This window comes from Anolis sagrei, chromosome 1, assembly GCF_037176765.1.
Source record: "Anolis sagrei isolate rAnoSag1 chromosome 1, rAnoSag1.mat, whole genome shotgun sequence".
Lineage (NCBI taxonomy): Eukaryota > Metazoa > Chordata > Lepidosauria > Squamata > Dactyloidae > Anolis > Anolis sagrei.
This window is the reverse complement of record NC_090021.1, coordinates 35,588,828-35,601,841: the sequence shown is the minus strand read 5'-3', so window position 1 is coordinate 35,601,841 and position 13,014 is coordinate 35,588,828. Positions and strand designations below refer to the sequence as shown.

Here is a 13,014-nt window from a genome sequence, read left to right as displayed (position 1 = left end):
AAGGTTTGCAGTTATTAAATTATGGATTATGTATTTTGTGGAAGATGGAGGCTTAAAACATTTTTCCATAAGTATGGCTGGAGGTAAACAACCAATTTTAGTCCAGAAAATAGCTTCTGCTTCTGTCAACATGTTGTTTATTTTCTCCCTGAGATAAAAAGTTCAGTTTTCTGATATTTGTACCAAGATAAAGTCAGTAAACAAGATTAATATAGTGTGGAAAAGGTTGTCAGCAGCCCTGGCAAAGGAAATAAGTTGCCTGTACACAGAACATACTGTAAACTGAATAAAAGTGTCAGGTCCACCATGAGATAATGTGATCATGAACCTCTAACAAAGCATGACATAGGCACAGTCGGCTTTTCTTATAGCCACAGTGTAGAAAATGGATTACTATATTCCAGGGATACCCACTGGAATAGCATGAAAACCTCATTTTGAGATTAATGCAGGATGCAACTCTAGAGTTGAGCCAAATGTTTGCCTCCATTGTTAAAGCAACTATTGAGTTGTTAATGTTGTTATCAGTACAAGTTACATTTTATTTTCAAAATCATTAGAATTTCAAACCATGTAAACTTCTTTTAGAGACAGAATATTTTTCAATGTGTAAGTCAAATATTAAAACACTGCATTTTTGTACTGTAAATAAAAAATCCTATATTTTTTGCCATCTTAACCACAATGCACAAATATTTCAAGATGTAATACTATTAAAATACATATAACAAATATACACAGATAAAATGCAAATTAAAATTCACAGATAATACAGGATAAAATTCACAAGTTAAGATTGACTGGAGAAGCTCTAGCCAGCATGATCAGTGATCAGAAGGGCAGCTGTTTATGTACTCATCCACTAGAGTAATCCTGCACAACCTGCAACTCTCCAGATTTTGGGGCCTCCAACTCTCAGAAGCTCTAGCCTGCTGTTCCAATGGACAGAAATTCTGGGAACTGAAGTCCAAAACACCTGGAAGGCCACAAGTTATACAGGCCTTCACTAGAGCATGTGGCGCTTTTGACCCTCACAACACGTGATCACATAGGAATACTAAAGTATTTCTTATAAAATCCAATCAGCACTTTAGTATTCCTATGTGATCACGTGTAGTGAAATAATTGGAGATAGCAATTGCACATATATTGCTTATATATACTCCTGGTTCAGTTTTCTGTAGACATTACTTGATGACACTGTAGAAAGTAGGCTTGTCCAATCCAGGCAAACCTTGATCCTGGTGTCCTGGATTTCGATAGAACCTCAATCCTCCTGAATTTGGGAGGACAGAAATCTTTTTTTGATCAGGGAAGCTAAAAGATTCATTTTCAACCTGGCCCATTGGCAGCAATTGGGGGGGGGGGTGTTCCCCAGGTTTAAGGCAAGGGCTTAAGAAACCCCTTCCTGAGATCCCTTCTCTCTTTAGAGGAGACCCAGGTTTAAGGTAAGGACTTCAGAAACCCTGCTTTCAGCAATCCTTTCCCTTCTTTTTTTAGAGGAGACTCAGGTTTAAGGTAAGGGCTTAATAAACCGTTCTTCCTGTGATCCTTTCCCTTCAGTATTTACAGAAAACCTTGAATTAAGGCATCCCATTCTGGGATTCTTTCCCTTCTAGTGGCTGCCTCCCTCTCCACACTCCACGTGTAACCGAAAGAAACCGGAAGCATCTGGGTTTTTGACAGCTGCTGTTCTGTTGTGACTGAAAAAATATTGGCAGCAGAGCCCATGCCATTACAGGCGTACGAACCAACCAAACCAGCTGAAGACTTTTTTAAAAAACGGATCTGTGCATAAATGTAGCAAAAAGCTGTTGTTGGGGCATATGTTGGCCATACATAGTCTATGGTGCAAAAGCATTGCATGTATATAGATTTCTTCATCAGCATTACTTAGTAAGAGAACAGGTGCCTGTTGTACAAGTATGCCTTTGCTATAATGGTAATTCACTGGCAGGCTAGGAAGAAAGGAGATTCTTTGTGGTTGCCACCAGGAAAAGCAAACTGTTGCCTCCAATCAGTTTATTAGGCCAGCTTTTCCTGGATTCCTTGTTTTAACATTGATTTTTCTTCATTGGGTTTGTGACTCACCCAAAGAGGTTTACTGCACCTGCACAAGTGCATCATTTGGGACTGTTATGTAAGCATTTTACTTGCAGACCTTCCCCCCTGGTCCATGTAGCAGCCTGATATCTGCCCATATCCTCAGAGTCCTGAATGATGTAAAAGAAGTCAAGGAGCTCGGGAGATTAGGACACAATTTAGAGAGGAAGAGAGGGTGTTGTATGGGTTCACAGATGACCACTCAAAGAACTATGGTTACAAATAAGCAACCAAGCTTTTTCTAGGCCAGAAGATTTGTTTTTCTCATGCTTGCCTGTGTTTATGTCTTGGTTACTTACATTTGATTCTTATAGAACCTTACTTACTGATCACTGGCCAACACAAATTTTGGTGCCTCAAATGTTAGACTTGTTTCTGGGTGTATTTGACCTGTGGATTCAAAAAATAGCCCCTGTTTTCCCCTATCAGCTCTTGTTTTTTGAAATATAGAACATATGCCATATACCAGCCTTCATCTGGTATATGATAACCATATCTAAGAAACCAGAGCTGATGCAGTCTATACTATGCAATTTTCTGACTCCAGCACCCCAAATAACTTCAGGAACAGGCCTAAAAATCAAGATGCCAAATATTTTGTCTTTGGTTGGGCTGTGTTATGAATAAAGGAGTACATTCGTAGGAACTACTGTATGTGATAGCTGCGGTTCCTCACATACATATACATATACATATATATATGGTTTTGGGAAAACAGTGTGGTTGGAGGAAGGACTTGAAGTAAACTGCTGATTTCTCAAATTACACTTCAAATAATGAAAACTATTATTACTGTTTGCATTTATATATGTGTGTGCATACACATACGGATGGCAACGATGTCTTCATATTATATACCGTACATCTTATTAAATTGTTTCATTGTTCAAAAATAGGGTTTTTTATATAGTAGTCCACCTAAATTCCTGTATGCAACTTACAACATTTATCTCTGCTTTGTTTAGATTACTACCCCAGGCTCATGCGGTAACAAGAAAGCTGTCCATTTGTCCCAGGAGTCTCATCACCATGAGTAAGTATACTTGTCAGGATTATCATTATTTCTTCTGCTTACTTTAACTTTGTCCATGTTTGAATTACACCTTGAATTTTACTATAATTCTGCAGTCTATCAAGAGATTTTGGAATTCTAATCATGTACTTGGAGCAATATGGAGTCCTTCTAAATACTTCTGTGTGAAATGACATTTGTGGATTAACCCCCCTCCCCTAGTAGCTCTCACTGTACTGTGCATTATGTCTTTTGCATTCACTGGATGCTGCAGAGGAGCAATCCAAAGTCATAAAATCAGAAGAATGTCAAAGGAAAAAAAGAAGAAGCTGCAAGAGATCTCAGCTTGCTTCTTTCTGGCTTTATTTTCTGATTTGTTTGCTTTCCATTGAGTGTGGGCTAAATAGAGAAATGTATGAGCTGCTTTGCAAAATTTAACAGAGTCTTCTGAAACTGTAAAGACTTAACAAATTTACTATGATTCAAGTCTTCATGAACTATAGTCCTTTCCATGAAATGTGTGAAATATTATCCTAAGGTGGCCCTTGCATATATCTGCTTGTGGTTAGGAGTTTTTAAGAATTGATGACAAAGCAAAATTAAAATGCAAGGTGTGACATTTACATAAAAATATAAATGTGTATTGAAATCTTAAAAGGTTGTTCACATAACAGAGTTGATATTAATGCGAACAGCCTGGAATTTGTTAGCTGGCCACTTGTGTTAGTGTTAGAACCCTAAATAGTGATACCAATATGTATTTAATGCCTCTTGCTTCTTTTTTCTCTTCATGAAACAATGATTTTCCCTTTTGTCTGCTGAAGCCACCATTGACATTACCTATTGCAGTTAGTATGTGAGGTATTGTGAAGCAGAATGATCCCGAACCTGGTAGATGATAAAAACCAGCCTTCATTGCCCAGTGAAATAACAGGAAAAATCATTCACACACAGTGGAGCATAATATTATTACCGTTGTCCCCCTGAGTTATGGGTAAAAAAGTACCCATGATGTCACATTGAATTGCTTTTGGGAGATAGTAAGGTTGATAACATGCCTGGAATATCATGCCATTGCTCTTAATTCTGAGTGAACATTCATAGGATTGCAATATAAATTGCATGTAGTAGTGTGTGCAGCAGAGCACAGCCCTTACATCCAAACGGCTGATAATGACTAAACATGTTCCTATTATCCATCAATATTTCCATTACACCACCATCATCAAAATGCTTAATTTTAGGAGTACAAATAAATTGTAAATATCAAAATGATTAAATATATTAAAAATACAGAATCTTTGGCATGAAACTCTTTAAAATTGATTTAGAATATGTTCACTTGACTTTGCAGTCGAATTCTGTGGAATGAGATACCTTCCTGTGAAAATTGCTACAGACCTTGAGAGTTCTGTAAAATATCCCATTTAAATAAATCATAGCCATAGGCTACATTTTTCTGGTGGACAATAAAATACCCGAGAGCACGCACAAGCTAGTCATATGACAGCTCGTGCTTCAGTTAGCTATGTTACTAAACCTTTTTCTTTTTCTTTCCCATAGCCATTGGTTTAGCCCTGGGGCCAGGAAGGAACATAGCCAGGTAAGAACTACTTTGATCAAGAACAGTTTATTTCAAATATTTAAAAGAATTTAACCGTCACTTGTCTGGAGAAACAAGAGCACCAATTTGTGGACTAAGGATCAAAATATAATTTCATTTGTGTGAAAGGTGCTGAAGATATTAGACAGTAAATAGCCAACATGCAAGCATTGTGGGCATGGTAATGTATTCTCAGGAATGATTGTAATACTCATTCACTGCACGGGTGTTGTAGCAAAGTCATTTGGCTGAAAGGGTGTGCACATCACGACTCTCGTGTGTTTTTTAACAAAGGCCTTCTTAATAAACTATTCCCCATTTCTCAAGAAATCCACAAAGAAGGAGCAGGATCAAGTGTTCTGTATCTATCAAGATCAGCTACACTTGCAGCCTTCACATGTTGGATGACTGTAGGTAATACCCTTCCCACAGTAATTCTGTATGTTTACAGTTCCTGTTCACATGAATGTTTTGAAACATATTTAGATTAACATGCAAAGGGGTGTGTCTTTCAGACTTTCCTACTCAACATGAGAGCTGATAGGGATTGAGACATTGAGCTGATAGGGATTGAGACATTGACTAAACTGAGTTGGTCCACTGTCAGATGTTTGAACAAAAGCAGAAATCATACCTGAAAAGGGGTGAAGTCTCCAGGGTTGGGCAAAATGTATATCATTCTTTTGTTAAAACAATTCCGAATTGTTCTCAGTCTTCTAAGAAAAGAAGCCTCTTATGGAAACCTTTAGGCATGTGAAAAAATAGACAAATTTGATAAAAGAGGCCTCTACAATAGTTTATTTTATTTAAAAACTATTTTGTGTGTGTGTGTTAGCTGTGTTTTCCACTAGAAGAGTGTGGCATAGCTGAGATGCAGAACAGGAGTTTTAAAGTACAGTATTTTTCATAAGTATCTCTAATTTGTTTTCCTACTATAACTGTAAGCTGGAAAAAGTACAGAAGGGGGCAAGTAAAATGTTCAGAAACTGAGAAAGTAACTCAAATTTTGAGACTATTTAGGTTCTAAAAATGTTAAAAAAACTGAGACATGCTAGAGGTGTATCAAAGTATGCATAATATGGCAAAACTAAACAGAGACATTTTTCTCCTACTTTCACAATCCTAGAATCCAAAATCAACCTCTGAAAAGAAGTGAGTGATGGCAGGACAAATAAAATCTACCATACACCGCTAAACACACCTAATCTTGATTGTTTTTGGATGCTTAACTTTCTCACATTTGGTTAGTACTTGGATATAAGGCTTCCAAATGGTGTCCAGACTTTGGAACATCCCCTCCATGAAGGTTTAGCTAATGCCAAAATTTCAGTTGCCTCAGTAATAATAAAATAATAATAAAACTTTATATATATATATATCTCCTCCCCTATCTTCCTGTGGAAACTCAGGGTGGTTTACAACGAGCAATGGCAAACATTCAATGCTGTACAATCCTAAACAAAGAAAGAACTAACCAAAACCACCCAGATCCCAAAAAGCACACCCATCATCCACATCAGAATAATAATAAAGACATCACCATACATTAAACAGTGACCGAAGAAGTTACGCTTTAATAACTAAACATTAAAACAGACTAAGAATTAAAACAGATGAAGATAAAAAATAGAAAGCCAACATAGCCAGAGTGACAAGCCATTTTCATTCTGTAGTATCTAAGCATTAATATTCTATGCCTCCTCTCTATATGCTTCAGTGCATAAGAACGTTTCTAGATGTCTTATAAAAGAGAGTAAGGTGGGGGGCATTTTGATCTCTTTAGAAAAGGAATTTCAGAGGCAGAGGGCGACCTTGGAGAAGGTCCCCTCTCTCGTTCCCACCAGCTGTGCTTGAGACAGGGGTGGGACCGAGAGCAGGGCCTCATCCACTGATTGAAGTTCCTGGACAGGCTTGTATGTGGAGATGCAGTTAGACACATAGTCTGGACCCAAACTGTTTAGGGCTTCATAGCTATTGAAAGCACTTTGAATTTCACCCAGAAGTAACCTGGGAGCCAGTGAAGCTGCTGCAACATGAGAGTGGTTCTCTCCCTGTGCGGAGCCCCAATTAGTAATCTGGCTGCAGATCTCTGGACCAGCTGGAGCTTCCTAACTGTTGCACTCCAGAGCTGGAAACAGGGCCCTCTTGTCATTAATACACCACACCTTGGTTTAGGAAAAATACAGTCTTTTTTAATTGAATGATGAATATAAAATAGATTGAAGTCCAAAGATAAAAAAGCCAAAATGAAACCGCAAACAGCAATGTCCAGAAAGCTTGCAGAAAATCCAAAGCAGTAATGTTCAAACAACTCTCAATAGAAATCCATTAACAGATTAGCCCTAGCTAATTCTCACTTGAAGCCAGAAATTTCCTTAGAGACCAGACCACTGGAAACTGGAAAACCGAGGAGGTTTGTACTTGATACTAAACGATGCTTGGTCTGAGGAAATCCCCCTCACGGGTATTCTTAAATCCCAAAAACTGATTCCAGCTAACTCTAATCTTTGGTTTCAGTTGTCAAATTCTCTCGGACCTTCGTAAACATTGAGCCTCCCTGCGGTTCTGGCTTATATCCGACTTATCATTGACCCGACCAGGGGTCAAGTTATCTTGCAAACTCGGGCCAGGAGGAAAAGGGAGTGAATTTTCTTCTCTCGGTCTGACAGAAACTTTCTCATGAGAACTTGGCTTTTCCCCTGAAGCCTCTAAATCAAAGCAAGTAGGATTTTTACTGCCCAAAGTGTCTCCATCTTGAGCCTCGTCCTCATTCATCACTTCCGCCTCACTACCCAAACTAGGCCCATCAGCATTTGCATCAACATTGGCATCAGCATTAGGCAATACAATCAGAGATCCAGGCTCAGGTTCACACACAGGCTGAGTCCCAACACTAACTATCTTCAAAGGCAGCCCCATCTAGAGCATGTTGCAGTAGTCCAAATGGGATGTAACTAATGTGTGGACTACCATGGCCAGATCTGGCGTCTCAGGGTATGGGTGCAGCTGGTGCTCAAGCTTTAATTGTGCAAAGATACTCCTGGCCACCGCTGACACCTGGGCCTCCAGGGTCAGTGATGAGTCCACAATCAGCCCCAAGCTGTGAACCTGTGACTTCAGGGGGAGTGTGACACCATCCAGCATAAGTTGTATCCCTGTTTTCTGATTGATCAGGAGCACCTCTGTCTTGTCAGGATTTAATTTGTTTATTAGCCCTCATCCAGTCCTTTACTGATGACAAGCACCAGTTCAAGATCAGGGTAGCATTCTTGACTTTTGGTGGAAAGGAGTAATAGGGTTGGTGTCGTCTACATATATGTGGCACCAAACTCCAAAACCCCAGATGATTTCACTCAGCAGTTTCATGTAAATGTTAAATAGCATGAGAGACAACTTAAAACCCTGAGGGACCCCATAGGCCACAAGCCAGGGGATCGAACAGGAGTCCCCCAGCACCACCTTCTGAGTTCAATCCTCCAGGAAGGATCGGAGCCATCCTAGCGAGACAACCCAGAAGGATGCCATAGTCAATAGTCCAGAAGAACCAGCAGGGACACACTCCCCCTGTCTAGCTCTCTTCATAAATCATCTACCAAGATGATCAGTGCCATCTTTGTTTCATGACCAAGCCTGAAACCAGTTTGAAAGGAATCCAGTTAACTGATTTCATCCAAGAAACTTTTGAATTGAGAGGCTACCACCTTTTCCAGAACCTTACCCAGAATGGGGACATTTGAAACTGGCCAAAAGTTGCCAGTTTCAAATCTCCCCATTCTAGGCAAGTTTCTGAGTAACTTTATCTGCAAAGAATCTAGCTAATTCTTCATATTGCCCTGCAGAGGTTTATATCTCCAATAAGTCTAAACCTGACCAGGTACTGATCAGTGTATAACAAAGGAACTATGGACAGTTACTCCACAATACTGTTCCCATCATCTCATCCCAAACAGAAGACCAGCTCTAAAATGTGTCCAGATCTATGGATAGGGCCAGAAACCATTTGAGACAGAGCCATGGTTACCATGGTGGCCATGAATTCCTGAAAAAGTGGATTACAAAAGCATAGCTGTGGTTTTCCCCCTCAAAATAGAAGCACTGACTTAGTTTATATTTGTGTGACTTTTTGATGTTTTATGTAGCTTCAGCTCCTGCGGGACAACCGATCAGAAAGAGGACACAAAAAAAACAGTTCAGTGAAAACAGCAAGCAGGTAAGCCTAATTATAATAAAGTTTGTATTTTAAGTAATATTTAAGTCCCAAAATTGTTCCTAGTAGTTGAATTGCTGATACAGAGAAACCTAATATTTGTGTTTAGCTAATCAGGACTTTAATTGTACTTCAGGTTTGTTAAAGTGGTCACTGTTGTTGCCTCTGCCTTTTTGAAGAGATATGAGAAGATTTGAAGAGGGCCCTGAAAGTTTCCGTAAACTGGTGTATCCATATATCTAAATCACATATCACTGAAAATGGTTAACATAGCTACCATATATACTCATTTATAAGTCTAGTATATATGGTATAAAGTTGAGGCCAGGCTTGGGAGCCAAAATTACAAATTTTAGTATAACCCATGGATAATGACAGGATAATTTAACTGAGAAGGGAATATGCCAGTCCTTTGAGGGGAATTGCCACTGGCACTGGCATTTAAAAAGACCAGAAGCAGTGCCATGGTAGAGGTTCTCCTGGGACAAACAAAACTCATGTCTTTCAGTGTTCTGCTTAGAGAACGGGATTATTCATTTTTTGATAAGAGTTGGGTTATATTACAATACTTATATTGATGCATGGATACGTTGAACCAGGTTTTTGGGATTGGTTTTTTGACTAAAATTTCTAGGTTTGGGCATGCTTAGATATATTATGACTGGAAGTATTAGGATAGAATGTACAGAATAAAATACATATCGTATTTTTGATGCATTGAATGGAGAGCAGTTTTGGTCTCGGTTTGTTGTAGTTTTTTTCGGGCTATATGACCATGTTCCAGAGGCATTCTCTCCTGACATTTCGCCTGCATCTATGACAAGCATTCTCAGAGGTTGTGAGGTCTGTTGGAACTAGGAAAATTGGGTTTATATATCTGTGGAATGACCAGGGTGAGACAAAGAACTCTTTTCTGTTGGAACTAGGTGTGAATGTTTTAACTGACCACCTTGATTACCATTTGATGGCCTGGCAGTTTTTTGGTATAGCTTGTTAGCACCTGAGGGAATCTTTTGTTGAGAGATGATTAGCTGTCCTGGATTGTCTCCTCTCTGTTGTTTTGCTGTTGTAATTTTAGAGGTTTTTAATACTGGTAGTCAGATTTTGTTCGTTTTCACGGTTTCCTCCTTTCTGTTGAAATTGTCCACATGCTTATGGATTTCAATGGCTTCTCTGTGTAGTCTGACATGGTGGTTGTTTGAGTGGTCCAGCATTTCTGTGTTCTCAAAGAATATGCTGTGTCCAGGTTGGTTCATCAGGTGCTCTGCTATGGCTGACTTCTCTGGTTGAAGTACTCTGCAGTGCCTTCTATGTTCCTTGATTCGTGTTTGGCTGCTGCATTTGGTGGTCCCTATGTAGACTTGTCCACAGCTGCATGGTATATGGTAGAGTCTTGGTCTTTTTTATATTTTATGTACATGCATGTGAGGTGTTATATTGGTTAAATTAAAATATTTTTATGATTTCCATAATTGAAATAACGGTTATATACCATATTTACTCAAATCTAATGCTCACCTGTCTTTGATTAAATGACCTTACCAAAATTGGGGTGTGCCATTAGATTCGCATCATTGGTGCTGAGCCAAAGCCAAAGGGGAAGTTCCTTCAGGAGCTGCATCTAGAGCTCTTCTTTGAGAGACATCAACATCAATTCCTGTGATTTGTAATTTGGTGATTGCTCTGCATCTTCTTCTGCAGTGAGGGCTTTGGTTTCCAGGTGGAAGGCGGTCTCGGCCGGGGTTGGCTTGGCGCGCCTTCCTCTTGGCACGTTTCTCTTTTTCACCCTCCACTCGTACCTCCTCAAATTCTGCAGCACTGCTGGTCACAGCTGACCTCCAGCTGGAGCGGTCAAGGGCCAGGGCTTCCCAGTTCTCAGTGTCTATGCCAGAGTTTTTAAGGTTGGCTTTGAGCCCATCTTTAAATCTCTTTTCCTGTCCTCCAACATTCCGTTTTCCGTTCTTGAGTTCGGAGTAGAGCAGCTGCTTTGGGAGACGGTGGTCGGGCATCCGGACAACATGGCCGGTCCAGCGGAGTTGGTGGCGGAGGACCATCGCTTCAATGCTGGTGGTCTTTGCTTCTTCCAGCACGCTGACGTTTGTCCGCTTGTCTTCCCAAGAGATTTGCAGGATTTTCCGGAGGCAGCGCTGATGGAATCGTTCCAGGAGTTGCATGTGACGTCTGTAGACAGTCCACGTCTCACAGGCATAGAGCAGGGTTGGGAGGACAATAGCTTTATAAACAAGCACCTTGGTATCCCTACGGATGTCCCGGTCCTCAAACACTCTCTGCTTCATTCGGAAAAATGCTGTGCTTGCAGAGCTCAGGCGGTGTTGTATTTCGGCGTCGATGTTGACTTTGGTGGAGAGGTGGCTGCCAAGGTAGCGGAAATGATCAACATTTTCTAATGTTACACCATTAAGCTGTATCACTGGCATTGGAGAGGGGATGGCTGGTGACTGCTGGAAAAGCACCTTGATTTTTTCAATGTTCAATGACAAGCCGAGCTTCTCGTATGCTTCTGCAAAGGTGTTTAGAGTGGCTTGTAGATCTTCTTCTGAATGCGCACAGACGACGTCATCAGCATACTGGAGTTCTATAACAGATGTTGTTGTGACCTTGGTTTTGGCTTTCAGTCTGCTGAGGTTGAATAGCTTGCCGTCTGTCCGATAGATGATTTCCACTCCGGTGGGAAGCTTCCCATCAACAAGGTGAAGTATCATAGCAATGAAGATGGAGAATAGAGTTGGGGCAGTAACACATCCCTGTTTGACACCTGATTCCACCTTAAATGGGTCACTTTGGGAACCATTGCTGTCCAAGACTGTTGCCATCATGTCATCATGGAGGAGCCGCAGGATGTTCACAAATTTGCTTGGACACCCGATTTTTTGGAGGATGGTCCAGAGAGCGCTGTGGTTCACTCTGTCGAATGCCTTTGCAAGGTCGATGAATGCCATGTACAGAGGTTGATTTTGTTCTCTGCATTTTTCTTGGAGCTGTCGTGCAGTGAAGATCATGTCCACGGTTCCTCTGGAGGGCCAGAAGCCGTTCTGGGATTCTGGGAGGGTGTCTTCTGAGAGGGGCAGAAGGCGGTTTGCAAGGATTCTTGCGAGGATTTTCCCAGCAGAGGTTAGAAGGGAGATACCTCGATAGTTTCCGCAGTCTGTTCTTTCCCCTTTTTTGAAGAGGGTGATGATGGTGGCATCCTTGAAGTGTGCTGGGATTTTCTCGGTCACCCACACTTTTTCTATGAGCTGGTGGAGTTTGTGTGTCAGCTCAGGTCCTCCCTCTTTAAAGATTTCAGCAGGGATCCCATCCGGTCCGCTGGCTTTGTTATTCTTTTGTTGGCTGATGGCATTGCTGACTTCTTCCAGACTAGGCAGTGCTGCAAGCTCATCCCTGGTTTGTTGTTGCGGGATTTGTGAGAGGACCTCTTCGGCCACATTGGAGCTGCGGTTCAGGAGGCTTTGGTAGTGTTCTTTCCAACGTAGTGCAATTGACTTTTGGTCCTTCAGGAGTTTGGTTCCATCTGATGAGCATAGAGGCTGTATGCCATGGTTTCTTGGTCCATAGATGACCTTTGTGGCTTTGAAGAATCCCTGAGCATCATGATTATCTGCCAGGTGTTGGATTTCTTCAGCCTTCTTTGGACTTCAGCTTTTGCACTGGCGTAGATCTTTTTCTTAGCAGCACAGTTGATGTCTCTCTGCCATGTTTGGAAGGCTTTCCTTTTCTTGTCAATTAGCTGTTGGATCTCGATGTCATTTTCGTCAAACCAATCTTGATGTTTCTTGGTTTGATATCCAATAGTTTCTTCGCAGGCTGTGATGATGGAGGTCTTCAGTTTGTTCCAATGTTCCTCAACATTTTCAGGGTGTTCTGTGGGTAGATGGTTCTTGAGTGCTGTTTGGAGATGGGCTCGTCTGGAGGGCTCCTGAAGGGCTTGGGTGTTCATTTTGCGCCTTGTCTTTCTTCCTTCGAGCCTGCGCTTGGGGGCAATCTTGAAAGCCATAGTTGATCGGATTAGCCTGTGGTCAGTCCAGCAGTCGTCAGCTGGACAGGTTTTTTACAGGTTAAATTTGATGG

The 13,014-nt window shown here is 41.0% G+C and overlaps 1 protein-coding gene across 1 annotated transcript in view; it reads left to right on the top strand.

Moving 5' to 3' along the window:
* Positions 1-13,014, top strand: part of GPATCH2 (G-patch domain containing 2) — a 115,634-nt gene that overhangs the window by 67,857 nt on the left and 34,763 nt on the right. The window contains exons 6-8 of the mRNA XM_060754255.2: positions 3,069-3,136; positions 4,679-4,718; positions 8,858-8,928. Of these exons, the coding sequence (XP_060610238.2) occupies positions 3,069-3,136; positions 4,679-4,718; positions 8,858-8,928 (179 nt within the window). The remainder of the gene's footprint in view (positions 1-3,068; positions 3,137-4,678; positions 4,719-8,857; positions 8,929-13,014) is intronic.